Below are 17,487 nucleotides of genomic sequence, written 5' to 3'. Positions count from 1 at the left end.
CTCTCTGTTACTGCAATCTCCTGTTATCACTGTAAAGCTGCTTTGAAACAATCTATATTGTTAAAAGCGCTGTATAAATGAAGGTGACTTGACTTGACTTGACACACACACACACACACAGACACGTCAGAGATCTCCGTCTGCCTCAGTGTCACACACACACACAGACACGTCAGAGATCTGCCTGAGCATGAGTGAGTGACGTCACCTGTTTGAGCACCAGGTCAAACATGAGGATGAAGCAGCCCAGGTTCATGTCGTCATCATCACAGTCCAGGTCCAGGGCACAGTTCCCGGCGGCGTGGCCCAGGTTCCTGAAGGGACTGCAGCGCAGAGGGCTCCGGAACGGGCTCCGGAACGGGCTGGGGAATGGGCTCAGGTTGTTGTGCTGCCCTCGTCTGCCGGGGTCTGAAACCACACTGACCTGCGGGGAAACAATCAGCTGAACAGGTGAGTTCTTAAGAAGAAAGAAAATATCACACACACCAATACAACACACATCTGAGAAAACAGCTGGCTTTCTATTCATTAGGCCACATGTACTGCTTCATGTAGCTTTCAGCTTTCTGCTGTAACAACCGTCTTTAACTGGTGATGAATTTCTCCAAATTTAGTTCACATGTAAAGTCTGTCATCAGTTACCTATGCTCACGTCAGAACACAAATGAAGATATCTTTTATAATATCCGAGAGATTCCTGTCCCTCCATTAAAAGTCTGATCACCAAAACCTGAGCGTGTGTAACTGATGCCAGAACTGAATGTTTGTCTGAACTGTCCCTTTAAGGAGAGTCTCTCACCCTGCGGGGTCCTGACAGGTCTGCAGCACGAGCTCTTCTCTGATTGGCCAGTTCCTTCAGTGAGTTCACACCGTCAGAGAACATGCTGATGAGCAGCTGCAAAGGAACCACAATATCCAGCTCCGACAGAACCTGCAGAACACGGATACAGCACCGGCTCACACTCCACATACAGACCAACACAGACGTGTGAGTGTGTGTGTGTGTGTGCTCACATGAAGCCACAGCAGCGCTTGCTCTTGCACTGAAGCTGGATATCCAGTGAATCTACAGCTGATGAATCCAAACATCTCCTCCATGGAAAAGGGCAGCGGACACAACTCAATATCAAACATCTTACTGCAAAGAGAAACAAAACCACGAGATCAGATGATAAAGCTGTCCCTCCTCAAATACCCACAAGCCCCTCCTCTCAGAAAATATCAGTGAAACCCGTTTGACTTTGTGAGAAACACAGCAGGACATAAAATGAACAGAAACAATTGTGATCAAACACAGTGATATGAAGCTCAGTGTAATCAACGTCCACTGGAGGAAAGTGTGCAGAACCCAAATGCAGTTTAATTATACTCAAACATGATCAAACATATAACAAAGATTTGGCTTGGCTTTTTCATGGCTTGAAAAACATGGACTTAAACATAAACATGATCCTACCCAACAGTGGTTACATATAACAATACTTGACCAAGACACATGGCAAACATGACGGCTTAAATGCACACAACATGAGACAAAAAAACTAGGGAAGCACATGGCAGGATCACATGAGGGCAAGGGAATTAGACCTGGACCTGGGCCAAGGACCTTGGCTTGGCCACTACGGCCGGGGATATATGACTCTGGAACGGAGGCCATCTTGGGACGAGACTCTGGAACGGAGGCCATCTTGGGACAAGACTCTGGAACGGAGGCCATCTTGGGATGAGACTCTGGAACGGAGGCCATCTTGGGATGAGACTCTGGAACGGAGGCCATCTTGGGACGAGACTCTGGAACGGAGGCCATCTTGGGAGGAGACTCTGGAACGGAGGCCATCTTGGGACGAGACTCTGGAACGGAGGCCATCTTGGGACGAGACTCTGGAACGGAGGCCATCTTGGGACAAGACTCTGGAACGGAGGCCATCTTGGGATGAGACTCTGGAACGGAGGCCATCTTGGGATGAGACTCTGGAACGGAGGCCATCTTGGGACGAGACTCTGGAACGGAGGCCATCTTGGGACGAGACTCTGGAACGGAGGCCATCTTGGGATGAGACTCTGGAACGGAGGCCATCTTGGGACGAGACTCTGGAACGGAGGCCATCTTAGCTGGGGCTTCTGGCTCGGCCAGCTCACGGGTTGGAGCCAGTGCTATGGCATTATGTTTTATTGTTGTTTATGAATTGCTGTGTGATTTAATGTGCCTAATATAACATCTTGCCAATGGACTACAGTTGAAAATTAGCCTGCTGGCTAACACTGGCAAATTTACAGAAATGTTCATTAATGTGCACTGTCCTTAAATAAATAAATGAAATGAAAATAGCCGTGGCCATGATGATCAGCGCTGCATCATCCGGAGCGGACTCAGGCTCATTAGGCATTACGTAAAGAAGCTCCGGCTCGGCAGGAATGACGTGAAGAAGCACAGGCTTGGCGGTAGCGGGTACTGCAGGATACTCGTCCACAATACCCACAGTAAATGAAGAACAGCTCATTAATAAAGTCAATATACTCTGCAAGCGTTCCAGGAATGTCACTTTCTGGAATTAGGTAATTCCAGTGATCGTCAAGTCCATTGCAAAAAATGCCCTTGAGGGCAACGTCATTGAAATTTACCTGGTGACAGAGTTCACAAAAGTCCTTGACATAACCCTCTCAATAGGCCGTTTGCCTTGGCGAAGGCGAAGGCGAAGGAGGGCAACTGCTAGGTTCATGGTCGGTCAAGTATTCTGTAATCAACGTCCACTGGAGGCAAGTTTGCAGAACCCAAGTGCAGTTTAATTATACTCAAACATAAAACAAAGACTTGGCTTAGCTTTTTCACGGCTTGAAAAACATGGACTTGAACATAAACATGATCTTACCAACAGTGGTTACACATAACAATACTTGACCAAGACACATGGCAAACACAAGGGCTTAAGACACATGGCAAACACGAGGGCTTAAATGCACATAGGAACTAATGACTAAACAAGACAGACCTGTGAACATGATAGACAATTAACCAATGACAACATGAGACAAGAGACTAGGGAAGCACATGGCAGGATCATATGAGGCAAGGGAATCACATGACAAGACAGAAAACATGACTGACATGAAACATGAACCAAAACAACCTGTGACACACAGGTGGAGATTATGGAGACAAAGAGAGGTGTCACAAGTGTGTTTGCGTGGAACAGTAACGTGCGTCTGTACCTGAGGACCTCACGAAACTCTTTGAGCTGCTGGTCAGGAACTTCAGTGCGAATGGCCTCCAACCACTCAGGCATGAAACACTCCCACAGCGGCTGACTGATCACGTTATAGGGAATCAGACAGAGGATGCGATTCAGTCCTTCCTTCAGCTGCGTCACCGTGCTGCACGACTTATCCCAGTATCCTCCCACCTGCACACACACACACGCTGAAGCCACAGGGCGCATCAATCATTGCAGTATGTCAGTTACACCGGCTCTCAGTTCACTCACCCTGGCAAACTCCACCGGTTTGGGCAGAAGGCACATGACCATGACGTCAAAGCGCACGTCGCACACCGTCTTCAGCCACTTGGTGACAAACTGAGGCTTGAGCTTCTCCACCAGGCTGCCCACCTCATCGTCCATCATGTAGGCGGTGGAGTGGAACCACTGGAAGACCATGCTGACCAGCCGCGCCAGGCTCTCGGTGGGCGTGTTCTCGCTGGGCGTGCACAGACTCACCTGCGCCAGCAGATATACGTTTATCAACTATCACAGTTAAATCATATTTGTTCTGTTTTTATCTTTATCTGAGTTGTGAATGTGAGTTTGCGGTCTTAACAGAATGTGATGAGATACAAAAAACAGCATAACAAAACAAACATTCAGCATTAGCAGTGAACACAGACACATGAAAAAATCACTCTAATGAGCCGAAGCTTTAAATGATTCGAGCTGAATCGCTCAAAAACGATTCCTGAATTCAGGAGTTACTGGCTTGAATCTTCCACAGAATTAACTGAAATTAAAATTCCCATAGAGTCGGTTCACTTGGTACAACACATGACTATGGAATATTTGCTGAAGAAACCTTTATTCACGCCTGAAGGCCAATGATACATGACGACGTGGGTGGGGGTCCTGCCCACAGCATTTTATTCCCTTTGTTCTTCAGCTCCTCACCGTGCTGCTAGAACACCATCACGCACATTCACAAGAAAAACAAATGGCTAATAATCTTTTTCATGAGAAATATCTGAGTATAAGTTATCACACCAGTCCTATGGCATGTGGATGTTTATAGTATACAACACTGTCCGTTGTGTTTGGAATAGTCTGCACTAGGCTGGATCTCTCCAACTCAGAAGCATGTGTGCAGCTCTATCGTTCAGCACTTGAGCAGCGTGTAGCACATGCTTGGCGGGGCAGTGGCCAAACACGGTCCGCTCCTGTCTTTGGGTTCTAATCCAGTGTGTCGTCGGGTGTGTGTCGGGAGTGTGTCGGAAGTGTGTCAGGGGTGTGTCGGGAGTGTGTCGGGAGTGTGTCGGGAGTGTGCTGGGAGTGTTTCGGGGGGGTGTCTGGGGTGTGTCTGGAGTGTGCGGGGGTGTGTCAGCGGTGTGTTGGGGGTGTGTCTGGAGTGTGTCGGGAGTGTGTCTGGAGTGTGTCGAATGTGTCGGGAGAGTGTCGGGAGTGTGCTGATGTGTGTCGGGGGTGTGTCTGGGGTGTGTCTGGAGTGTGCGGGGGGTGTGTTGGCGGTGTGTCTGGAGTGTGTCGGGGGTGTGTCTGGAGTGTGTCGGGGGTGTGTCTGGAGTGTGTCTGGAGTGTGCCGAGGGTGTGTCTGGAGTGCGTCGGGAGTGCGTCGGGAGTGCGTCGGGAGTGCGTCGGGAGTGTGTCGGGAGTGCGTCGGGAGTGTGTCGGGGGTGTGTCTGGAGTGTGTCGGGAGTGTGTCTGGAGTGTGCCGGGGGTGTGTCTGGAGTGTGTCGGGGGTGTGTCTGGAGTGTGTCGGGGGTGTGTCGGGAGTGTGTCTGGAGTGTGCCGGGGGTGTGTCTGGAGTGTGTCGGGGGTGTGTCTGGAGTGTGTCGGGGGTGCGTCGGGAGTGCGTCGGGAGTGTGTCGGGAGTGCGTCGGGGGTGTGTCTGGAGTGTGTCGGGAGTGTGTCTGGAGTGTGTCTGGAGTGTGTCTGGAGTGTGCCGGGGGTGTGTCTGGAGTGTGTCGGGGGTGTGTCTGGAGTGTGTCGGGGGTGTGCCGGGAGTGTGTCGGGGGTGTGTCTGGAGTGTGCCGGGGGTGTGTCTGGAGTGTGTCTGGAGTGTGTCGGGAGTGTGTCGGGAGTGTGTCGGGGGTGTGTCTGGAGTGTGCCGGGGGTGTGTCTGGAGTGTGTCGGGGGTGTGTCTGGAGTGTGTCTGGAGTGTGTCGGGAGTGTGTCTGGAGTGTGCCGGGGGTGTGTCTGGAGTGTGCCGGGGGTGTGTCTGGAGTGTGTCGGGGGTGTGTCTGGAGTGTGTCGGGGGTGCGTCGGGAGTGCGTCGGGAGTGTGTCGGGAGTGCGTCGGGAGTGTGTCGGGGGTGTGTCTGGAGTGTGTCGGGAGTGTGTCTGGAGTGTGTCTGGAGTGTGTCTGGAGTGTGCCGGGGGTGTGTCTGGAGTGTGTCGGGGGTGTGCCGGGAGTGTGTCGGGGGTGTGTCTGGAGTGTGTCGGGGGTGTGTCTGGAGTGTGTCGGGGGTGTGCCGGGAGTGTGTCGGGGGTGTGTCTGGAGTGTGCCGGGGGTGTGTCTGGAGTGTGTCTGGAGTGTGTCGGGAGTGTGTCGGGAGTGTGTCGGGGGTGTGTCTGGAGTGTGTCGGGGGTGTGTCTGGAGTGTGTCTGGAGTGTGTCTGGAGTGTGTCGGGGGTGTGTCGGGGGTGTGCCGGGAGTGTGTCGGGGGTGTGTCTGGAGTGTGTCTGGAGTGTGTCGGGGGTGTGTCTGGAGTGTGCCGGGGGTGTGTCTGGAGTGTGTCGGGGGTGTGTCTGGAGTGTGTCTGGAGTGTGTCGGGAGTGTGTCTGGAGTGTGTCGGGGGTGTGTCTGGAGTGTGTCGGGGGTGTGCCGGGAGTGTGTCGGGGGTGTGTCTGGAGTGTGCCGGGGGTGTGTCTGGAGTGTGTCTGGAGTGTGTCGGGAGTGTGTCGGGGGTGTGTCTGGAGTGTGTCGGGAGTGTGTCGGGAGTGTGCCGGGGGTGTCTGGAGTGTGCCGGGGGTGTGTCTGGAGTGTGTCGGGGGTGTGTCTGGAGTGTGTCTGGAGTGTGTCTGGAGTGTGTCGGGAGTGTGTCGGGGGTGTGTCTGGAGTGTGTCGGGAGTGTGTCGGGAGTGTGCCGGGGGTGTGTCTGGAGTGTGTCTGGAGTGTGTCGGGAGTGTGTCGGGGGTGTGTCTGGAGTGTGCCGGGAGTGTGTCGGGGGTGTGTCGGGGGTGTGTCGGGGGTGTGTCTGGAGTGTGTCGGGGGTGTGTCTGGAGTGTGTCTGGAGTGTGTCTGGAGTGTGTCTGGAGTGTGACAGCGACAGCTGATTTGACAGCGATCTCCGTCATTTGATAGATTTGACCGCGATCGCCATCTCCGTAGTGAACGCCCCAGAGAGAAATGCACACAATGGATTACATAATCAGAGAGTAGCCTATTTCTTTTCGTTTTGAATTGTTTCGTTTAAAGACATTTCAAGCTTAAATTCTATACGTTGAGTTTCGGTTGATTTATGATGAGATGCTCCAGTTCACGTGCAATGCAAGTGACCACGCCGGCGCTTCCATGATTATATTGTCTCCTATATTTGCTTCTTACTTGCAGGCATTTGGTTGATAAAAAAAATATTAAAATTAAGATACAATTTATACAAAACGAAATTCACTTTAAAGAAAGGCTTTCTTCAAAACAAAACTTAATGAAGTGGTCAAAATCATGTCTGATTGACTCAATGTCTCCCGATATATTGCGCATCCATCTTACTCGCGCTGTTCACTTTTCATAATCAGCATAGATGGAAAAAAAATAACATTATAATATTTTAACAAATATGAAACTAAATGCGCTTATTTAATGGCTACAACACGTAGGCTATAGTAGGCCTACAGGCTCTCTATTTGTATATTGCTGCACATTCATTTAATTCAGAATTTTGCACACATAAGTTGAAAGGCATTTGTTTACGTGCATAGTAAAACATATCTGCAACATTTATTAAGTTCACGGATAATTGTGCGTGCATTTATTAATCATAATGATACTAAAATCATAATGAAGTCTATATATGTACAAAAAATCAGATGAGCCCAGAATATGAACGCAACGTGTTTAATTACACGTTAAGCATTTTCCTTCCATAGAAAACCATTATAAGAACGCTTAATTTGGCTTAATGCAGATTAGAATGTCCCCTTATTATGTCTAAATAACAAGATACGTTTTCTTTTTTCTTCTTCACCATGCGGTTCAGGACTTCCATAGAATACAGCCTGAATATAATTACTTCCAGAAATGATTTTTGGTTTGCTAACGGGGTGCTTTGGTCTTTCTTGGGGGCTTTCTTTCTAGCCCCTCCCTAGCGCCGCCCATGCATATGCCTATCCATTAACCGGCATTTCTTCATAAATATTAAAATGTTTGATAAATGCATTATGCATTTATGGCATTATATATGGCATTATGCATAGTAGAACTTTATGTAGGCCTACACATTTAGGAACAGATATTGGGTTCTGCCCAAAGTCAAGCAACATAAAAGTAACGTAAAAGTAACAAGTAACTTAAAAAGTTACTTTCTATATGGGGTAACTAAGTAAAGTAACGGATTACTTTTTCAAAGAACTAACGAGTAACGAGTTACACTACTTTTTAAAAGTAATTTCCCCAACACTGGTCAGGAGTGTATTGGATGTGCGCTCTCTCTTTCGAACTGCCCTGTGAAATCTCTGACTCAGAGGGTGACAGGAGACTCTGTGCGAGTTATACCCAGGTACATTGAGCAGATGCAGGCTATGTGCTCGTCTGACCAGCTTTTTGATATGTTTTCTAACTCGGCCAGTGGGAAGCCGCTATCTAAGCATCGTCTTTTGCATTGGGTTGTGGAAAGCTACAATAGAAAGGTGTGTTGGTAGTTTGTCTGGAGTGTGTGGGGAGTGGGTTGGGGGTGTGTCAGGAGTGTGTCTGGAGTGTATCGAGATCGTTTCTGGAGTGTGTTGGGGGTGTGTCTGGAGTGTATCGAGAGTGTGTCTGGAGTGTGCTAGGAGTGTGCTAGGAGTGTGCTGGGAGTAGGGGTGGAACGGTACACAGAAGTCACGGTTCGGTACGATTTCGGTACAATGGAGGGAAAAGCAAAACAAAAATGCAGAAGGCATTGTATTTTTTAAATAAGTTTTATTAATAAAGGCATAGAACCAGTTTATTTGTAGTGCACTGACAATAGTTTTATATAATTCGTTTATTAATTAAACTAATAAAAAGACAAAAAGACCTTGCGATATGTTTGGTAATTGTACCTGAATTAATTTAAAATTAATTTGCTATATTTCAGATAAATATATTTGTTTTCCTTAATTTTAATTACCATTATTAATTAACAATGTAACATTATTCTCATCAGAATTATAAATAATTGATTTCTGTATAAAATAATATTACCATTAAAATCGCATTCGATTTTCTTTTTTAATCAATGTAGAATGTGTAAGATTAGTGCTCCGAGGACGAGAAATGAAAACCAATGCGATATGATGAATGTCTAAAAGATGGAATCCACAGACTGTTTTGAAATGTAGTTGGATAAATATGTTTTGCTTTTAAAACAGTGTGTGTGTGTGTGTGTGAGAGAGAGAGAGAGAGAGAGAGAGAGATTTTGGTTGGGTGACAGTTGCAGGTTACAGTTTGACAAGAGTTTACAGTGTGACAAAAGCACAATGTTGTGTTTTATTGCGAGTGTACACAAATATAAGTAAACACTTTGCAGGTTTAATGATCTGTATGAACAAAATGACGGAGTATGTTTTTTATGTTTCCACTGTTCAATCGCGGCCGCGCCTCTCTCTCTCTCACACACACACACTCCAGCATTGCAATCTTGACATCGCAGCCTGTTCATTATGCGGTCACACCAAACCCGAATAGAGCGTTAAATTCGCGTCTAGTTCGACGCTAGTCCAAAGTGAATAGGACGCGCGTATAAAGCCAACGTTTGAAGTGAACGCGCGTTCAGAGCCGATGGTACAGATTATGTGTCCCTAAAGAACCCGCGTATCTAACAGTAGTTCCGCATTACATTAATTAATTTTCACGCGAGTTTTATTTATTTTTATACCGTGTATTCTCCGTGTAAATTCGTGCACCGAACCGTGACGCCCGTACCGTTTCGGTTCGGTACGAATACATGTACCGTTCCACCCCTAGCTGGGAGTGTGTAGGGAGTGTGTCGGGAGTGTGCTAGGAGTGTGCTGGGGGTGTGTCTGGAGTGTATCGAGAGTGTTTCTGGAGTGTGTTGGGGGTGTGTCTGGAGTGTGTCTGGAGTGTATCGAGAGTGTTTCTGGAGTGGGTTGGGGGTGTGTCAGGAGTGTGTCTGGAGTGTATCGAGAGTGTTTCTGGAGTGTGTTGGGAGTGTGTCTGGAGTGTGCTAGGAGTGTGCTGGGAGTGTGTAGGGAGTGTATCGGGAGTGTGTCTGGAGTGTGCTAGGAGTGTGCTGGGAGTGTGTAGGGAGTGTGTCTGGAGTGTGCTAGGAGTGTGTCTGGAGTGTGCTGGGAGTGTGTCGGGAGTGTGTCTGGAGTGTGCTGGGAGTGTGTCGGGAGTGTGTCTGGAGTGTGCTAGGAGTGTGTAGGGAGTGTGTCTGGAGTGTGCTAGGAGTGTGTCTGGAGTGTGCTGGGAGTGTGTCGGGAGTGTGCTAGGAGTGTGTCTGGAGTGTGCTGGGAGTGTGTCGGGAGTGTGTCTGGAGTGTGCTGGGAGTGTGTCGGGAGTGTGTCTGGAGTGTGCTAGGAGTGTGTCTGGAGTGTGCTAGGAGTGTGTCTGGAGTGTGCTGGGAGTGTGTCGGGAGTGTGTCTGGAGTGTGCTGGGAGTGTGTCGGGAGTGTGTCTGGAGTGTGCTAGGAGTGTGTCTGGAGTGTGCTAGGAGTGTGTCTGGAGTGTGCTAGGAGTGTGTCTGGAGTGTGCTAGGAGTGTGTCTGGAGTGTGCTAGGAGTGTGTAGGGAGTGTGTCTGGAGTGTGCTGGGAGTGTGTCGGGAGTGTGTCGGGAGTGTGTCTGGAGTGTGCTAGGAGTGTGCTGGTCTCTTGAGTTTAACCGGGCTGGTCTCGCCCATGTTGTCATGCGTCATTGGCCTTTCAGGCGTGAATAAAAGTGTCTTCAGCAGATGGCGCAAGAGTGCGATATCCCATAGTCATGAGTTGTACCGAGTAAATGGGACCAGTAGTTATATGCACAACTCAACATTTTCATAGTTTTCCCTCAATAAGAAGCAGGTGTAATAGATGTGCTGGTGCAGAAGCAGCTTGTGTGAAGGATGGGAGGAGGTCAAAATAAAGTCATTAATAGAACTATCCTTATATTCTATTAAATCAGGTCTTAAATTCTGGAATCAGCAGTTGAAATAATTTCAGAAAATTCTGAAATTAGAATAGAACTACACTAAGGTCTAATGTTAACACACTTGTAAGAAAAGGGATGAATCATAAATTCATAAATGATTATGTATGTTAAATATAATTGTTCTGAACAAAAGCAGGAGATGAGACTGAATGAAAATCCAAGTGCTCTAATGGAACAGCTGAAATAAAAGTACATTTTCATCAAATTTGTGTCTACTGATACTTTGGAAATGAGTATGAAGACTATTTGTTTTTTGAGTACTAATCATGATGTATATGGTTGTGTTATTAGCTGTGATGAGAGTAGAGAGGTTGTTGTGAAGTGAAGTGAGAAACACATGTATGTAACGTGTCACACACCAGGAACCAGATGCCGAACTGACTGAGCAGTCTCTGGTCATGCTGGTCGTCCTCTTTGTTGTCAAACTCCAGGTTGTCCAGGGAATGATGGGAAGAAGACAGACCCATCTGACGCCGGCGGTTCAGCTCAAACTCCCGCAGCTCCGCGTGGATCTCAGCCTCTTTCAGCAGACTGCCAACATTCATCAAATCACTCTCGTTTATGCTAGTTTTATATCAAAAAGTATTTCAGACAAGCACTGGAAATTTGTCTTAATCTAATGTGTCAAACAAACTGAAACATATTAATCAAGAGCATTATTACTGCAGTTTTAGACCTGGCAATACTTGGTCTGCTAACAGCGCTGTAGCTGTATGAAATAAAGAAAGGCCTGAGTGAAAGTGCTCTCAGTGACAGGAGCGTGTGATGACCTGATGACGGCCTCCACGGTGCACACCAGCTCCTCCGCGCCGCACTCGCGCGTGTTGATGGGCGGCGGTGACGTCTGGTACAGGTGAGTCTCCGCCGACGCCCCCACCTCACTGCTGTGGTGGTTCACATGGCAACGCTTGCAGTAGCGCACCGGCCGGTTCCCATGGCGACCGCAGCAGCCTGCCGAGAAGCAGGTGACGACAGCGCGCCGGACGTGAGAGCTGCAGTTCTGAGAGAGAATGTTTTTTATATTCCTCTTTATATTTTCTACACCACAAAAAACTCTATTTCCAAAACACAGGAAAATAAATAAATAAATAACTGAGCATGATTTAACTCAAAAGATTTAACTCACAGAACATTCTCCACAACAGAACATAAAACATTTTTAAAACACCAAATGTTTATGAACTCCTCTGCATTATTTGTAGTACTGTAAGTCAAAATCAACTTTCAATCTAGCTTTCACCATCCTGACAAAAACACAGTTTATATCGAAATCTAAGGACTCTTCGATCTCATTCCTTCTGCTGAGGTAGATAGCAATGTTTGCTTGACCAAATACAAAATTATACAATTGACATTTCACTCTCCATTTCTGACTGTATCTAAAACCAAGAATAAACAAATGCTTAATACACACACACACACATATTCCTCTTACCTTCTTCTGACATATAGCAGAAATCTCAGCTGTGAGGGGGAAATCATGAGGACATCGTTAAAATACAAGAGCAGAATAAGATAAGATATGTTCACTTTGACATCAACTAATAATCACAGCATTTATTAATTTATTTCCTACAGATCCTAATACATTCAAACATTAACAGTTAACATCCTAATGAACGAACATGAATTAACAATGATTTATAAATTACAGTTTTTTTACAGTCGCTAGGACTCATTTCTCAATACTTAGGTCACTTTTTCAAAACTCTTCACACAGATCTCCTACCCAGCGTTCAGCTCGCCACAGCAGTTCATTTCACATTCAAAATGCACTACAACTACAGAATCACTTCGTACATGTCTCAGATCAACACATTATTCCAAAGTACAAAAATTACACACCATCCACCGATACAGATACAATAGGAATCAGCTGTGGTTGGTCCAATTGTTTTTATACCATTTAATTTTTAGATTCGAAATATATTACATTACAATATTACTGTAGAAATGTGGCAAAATGCTGTCTTATTCAGTTTTGTATTATATTATTGTTTTGAACTTAAGTTTAACAGTTTTGAAAGCAAAAGTATGTAAGCATGTGCAAATTGGCCAGTAGGAACACCGAGTTTTTGCGGTTGTTGTGTCGAAGTGAGAAAAGAATGAATGTAATATGAAAGATGTAGTCATTGAATGCATTTTGTGCCAAAGCCATGATAAATGATCCACAGTTTAGCCACATATACTTCTGTTGTGCTCACTTTGTGAAGAGTTTTGAAAAAGTGACCTAAGTATTGAGAAATGTGTCCTAGCGACTGTAAAAAACTGTAACATTAACCCAGATCAATAAATTATGAAAAAATATGTTTTTGATTGACAGTTCATAAAACTAATGTGATCTATTGGAATGCGTAACACAAGACTGACGTGAGAAACATACAAACTGATGGATTTCTCTGTAGGTTTGAGCTTTGGGTTTATAAAAATACAAGAACTCTATAACATATCCTCGTTTTAGACAAAACTGATCATTCTGTCATCATTTACCTGTGTGACTTTCTTTCTTTTAACACAGAAAAATGAAGATATTTTGAAGAATGTCTCAGCCAGCGAAACTGTTTGGTCCCTAACATTCTTCCAAGTATCTTCTCATGTTCCACAGCAGAAAGAAGCTCACACTGGCTCTATATGACGAAAGAATGATATTTGAGTGATATCAGGATGAGTGTGCCCCGATATAGTTCCGACTGATTGGGATCACGCTTAGGGAGCCTGTCATCTTCCAGTACTGTTAAAACGAGCCACTGCACATTGACTTGCGAGATCTGCATCTCGCGGCGCGGGTATAAATCCAGAAGTGGATGCACGCACCAGTTGTCTTTCGCTTCGGAGCCGATCAGTCTTCCGATCAGTCAACAAGAGTGTTGTTATTTTACAACGAGCGAGTGTGTCGCGCTTCAGGAAGTCTCTCCCGGTGCTGGTGGTTTCTACAGCGCGAGTGCAGAAGTGATCGCGAGCTTTGAGCTCTCACCTGCTGTTTTAACAGCATCACAATTCTGTGTTTGTTTGTCTGATGGCCGGTTGAGGGCGAGGAAAGTGAGTGCTTCACTGGTACAGGCTGCACCATCCCTGTCAGTGTTGCCGCGATCATTCCCCTGTGTGCTCCGGCACTGGTGAGTGCTCCGGCACGAGTGTGTTTGCGTCTATTTATACCCATTGCATGAATATGACTGTCTCAGTGTTGAGATCGAGACTCGCCTTCGTCAGCGAAGGTGGAGTCCCCTTTACCATGCCCCACCCCCGGGTGCCGTGTGGGATGGGTGATCGGAGGACAGTGATGGAATACCCGCCCGGTAACCGTTCCCTGTGGGCTCCTCACTCCTCCATCACAGACCGCAGCCGGTGGAGTCCCCCAATGAGTGAGCTGGTCCCTCTGTAATGGACCGACCAGCCCTTGCATTCGATGCCCCTCCAGAGGACAGGATGCCGATAGCAGCATTGAAGGGTGAGCTGGCCTCTGGAGATGATGACTCGGCTGCGTTATCTCCCTCTGGGAGTGTAACGTTGCCCGAGCCAGATCCAGAAATGTCAGCTATGCTGAAACGGGCCGCAGAGGCTGTCGGGCTCGAGTGGAATCCTCCACCATTTTCTCGGGACGGCCCGCGCTGGTTCTCAGCCCGCCGGCCCAGTGCCTTTCTTTTTTCGAAGTGCATGGAGAGCTTACTATATCGTGGATGGCACCTTTTACTGCCAGAAACTGCATAGAGAGCTCCTCCCCCCTCACTACCCTTGACGGAGGAGCGGTGAAGGGTTTCGAGGCTAACTCTCCAGTGGAGCGGTCTGTCGCGGCACACCTGTGTCCGGTGGCCACCACCTCTTGGACGGGGGATCCTCATCTCCTCTCAGGCCTGTGAGTTCTCATCTGTTCTTACGGGCAGAGGTTGCAAAGCCTGTGGGCAAACTGCTTCCCTTTTTGGATGCCATGGCATTGCTACAGGTCTATCAGGCCAAGGCACTCATGGACATGCACAAGGGTAGCCTAGACCATGCGCTCTTGAGTGAGCTCCACACCGCAACAGACTTGGCCCTCCGGGGCACAAGCGTTGTGGCTTGAGCGATCGGTTGATATGGCGGATGTGGACAAGGTTCGGTTCCTAGACTCCCCGATTTCCCAGGTTGGGATCTTCGGAGACACCGTGGAGAACTGCGCCCAACAGTTCTCTGCTGCCGAAGCCCAGACGGAGGCCATCCGGTAGATCCTACCCGGCGGCCCACTGCTGCCTCCACCCCTCCGCCGGTAGCAGTTTCTCCACCTGCTCGTTGCAGAGGGCGTGACCTCCACAGTAGTCTCCACCCACGCCTCAGAGTGGAGCCAGCCGCAGGCAGACCGCCCAGCCTGTCTCAGGCGCTGCCCCTCCACAGGTATGTCTGTGATGCCTCTGGTCCCCCTGGCCCGGTTTGTGGAAGCCTGGAGAGTGCTTCCCAACCAGTCCAGCTGGCTCCTCCGAACCATCAGACTCGGCTATACGATTCAGTTCGCCCGGCGTCCGCCTAAGTTCAGCGGCGTTCGTTACACTTCGGTGTGGAGCGAACGTGCCCCTGTCATGCGCGCGGAGATCGCAGTCCTACTGGCGAAGGACGCGGAGGCGGTTCCTCTTGCCGATTTGAAGACCGGCTTCTACAGCCCGTATGTGTATTCTTCCACGGTATGGCTCCCTGCGGCGAGCCCGTGTCTTTCCCTTGGCCGAGCTTGCTCTGTCGTTGCTGGCTGGTTGAGTCTTCCCCCTGTTATAGGCTGGAGCCACCTCAGTAACATTCCATATGTTGTACTGCCCAGTAAACTGCCAGGTTCATATGTGTATCTCCACACTACCTCCCTGCAGGCTGGATGTGGCTTCCGTAGCGTCCCTCCTTCCATCAAAAGGGCACGCTTTCCCAGTGTTATCCAAGTCTAACTGAGTGGGTCTTACGGAACAGCAGTGACTTCCCTAGCCTAAGCCCTGTCCCATCTCCACCTCAATAATGCGGGGGGATCAGAGGGCTTTTGTCTAGGTACTGGAAGGTGGCAGCACAAGTGGCATTTTAATTGGGATCCCAATCAGTCGATACGTTGACTACGTCTCCGTTCCCTCCTTCAGGGAACGAGGGTTACATACTTAACCGAGACGTTCTGATACTGACCTTGCGGCAGAAGTACATCCACGAGCCACTCGGCGTGATCGCTGTGAAAGAACAACAGAACTTCAGGGACCTTCACACACACGTTCTCACATTTACTTCCTTCTCTGAAGGTCTGACGCTGACCATCTAATATGAGCTGGAAAACTGCTTCTCTTTCCAAGGCTGATAAAAATTACATACAGAATCAAATATTGCCTGAGTTTATTTTTCTAGAACAACATAAGGGCTCAAAAGGGCTTCCTTCCCTGTTGCAATGATTGAACCCAAGCTGCAAAATCGTCTTGTTCTCCAGTTTTGCACCTGTGCCGTCACAGCGTCTGCAGTGAATGTACCGTCAGACGGGACCTTCGTAAAGTGTTGAGCATTAGTGTTACGCTGTCCGATCAACTGCTGCTATTGTGTATTATACTTGAAGTTAAACATCCCTGACGTACGGAATCAACAGTGATTGAGTTCCCCAGTCCTGTCTCTCTGTAACTATGCTATCAAAAAATCCTTTTCTAAAGTAAGTTGCCCTCCATAACCCCTTAAGATGAGCTGATGTTGAGAGGACGCTCACCCAGCGATCCTCTGGCTGCACTCCTCACAGATGTATAACGGCGGGGGCTTGTCTCCCAGAGCCACCGAGAGCGTCGGGTCGATGCACATCTGGAAGACACGATCACACTGTCACACACCAGAGCCAAACACACACACACCAGAGCCAAACACACACACACCAGAGCCAAACACACACAGCAGAGCCAAACACACACACCAGAGCCAAACACACACAGCAGAGCCAAACACACACACACCAGAGCCAAACACACACAGCAGAGCCAAACACACACACACCAGAGCCAAACACACACACCAGAGCCAAACACACACACCAGAGCCAAACACACACACCAGAGCCAAACACACACACCAGAGCCAAACACACACACCAGAGCCAAACACACACACCAGAGCCAAACACACACACCAGAGCCAAACACACACAGCAGAGCCAAACACACACAGCAGAGCCAAACACACACAGCAGAGCCAAACACACACAGCAGAGCCAAACACACACACACCAGAGCCAAACACACACAGCAGAGCCAAACACACACAGCAGAGCCAAACACACACACACCAGAGCCAAACACACACAGCAGAGCCAAACACACACACCAGAGCCAAACACACACACCAGAGCCAAACACACACACCAGAGCCAAACACACACACACCAGAGCCAAACACACACAGCAGAGCCAAACACACACAGCAGAGCCAAACACGCACAGCAGAGCCAAACACACACACACCAGAGCCAAACACACACAGCAGAGCCAAACACACACCAGAGCCAAACACACACACCAGAGCCAAACACACACAGCAGAGCCAAACACGCACAGCAGAGCCAAACACGCACAGCAGAGCCAAACACGCACAGCAGAGCCAAACACACACAGCAGAGCCAAACACACACAGCAGAGCCAAACACACACAGCAGAGCCAAACACACACACCAGAGCCAAACACACACACCAGAGCCAAACACACACACCAGAGCCAAACACACACAGCAGAGCCAAACACACACAGCAGAGCCAAACACACACACCAGAGCCAAACACACACACCAGAGCCAAACACACACAGCAGAGCCAAACACACACACCAGAGCCAAACACACACACCAGAGCCAAACACACACAGCAGAGCCAAACACACACAGCAGAGCCAAACACGCACAGCAGAGCCAAACACACAGACACACCAGAGCCAAACACACACACCTGAGCCAAACACACACACCAGAGCCAAACACACACACACCA

The 17,487-nt window shown here is 48.3% G+C and overlaps 1 protein-coding gene across 1 annotated transcript in view; it reads right to left on the bottom strand.

The window, feature by feature from the left end:
- Positions 1-17,487, bottom strand: part of LOC130082705 (protein unc-79 homolog) — a 91,990-nt gene that overhangs the window by 49,392 nt on the left and 25,111 nt on the right. Inside the window, 10 exon segments of the mRNA XM_056247560.1 lie at positions 209-424; positions 800-931; positions 1,015-1,138; positions 3,211-3,401; positions 3,483-3,713; positions 10,903-11,074; positions 11,314-11,543; positions 11,979-12,007; positions 15,668-15,708; positions 16,227-16,315. Coding sequence (XP_056103535.1) covers positions 209-424; positions 800-931; positions 1,015-1,138; positions 3,211-3,401; positions 3,483-3,713; positions 10,903-11,074; positions 11,314-11,543; positions 11,979-12,007; positions 15,668-15,708; positions 16,227-16,315 — 1,455 coding nt within the window.

This window comes from Rhinichthys klamathensis, unplaced genomic scaffold (assembly GCF_029890125.1).
Source record: "Rhinichthys klamathensis goyatoka isolate OS25496 unplaced genomic scaffold, OSU_Roscu_1.1 h1tg000049l_1, whole genome shotgun sequence".
Taxonomy (NCBI): Eukaryota; Metazoa; Chordata; class Actinopteri; order Cypriniformes; family Leuciscidae; genus Rhinichthys; species Rhinichthys klamathensis.
Note: the sequence above shows the minus strand (reverse complement) of the source record. Positions and strands in the feature narration are given on the sequence as shown.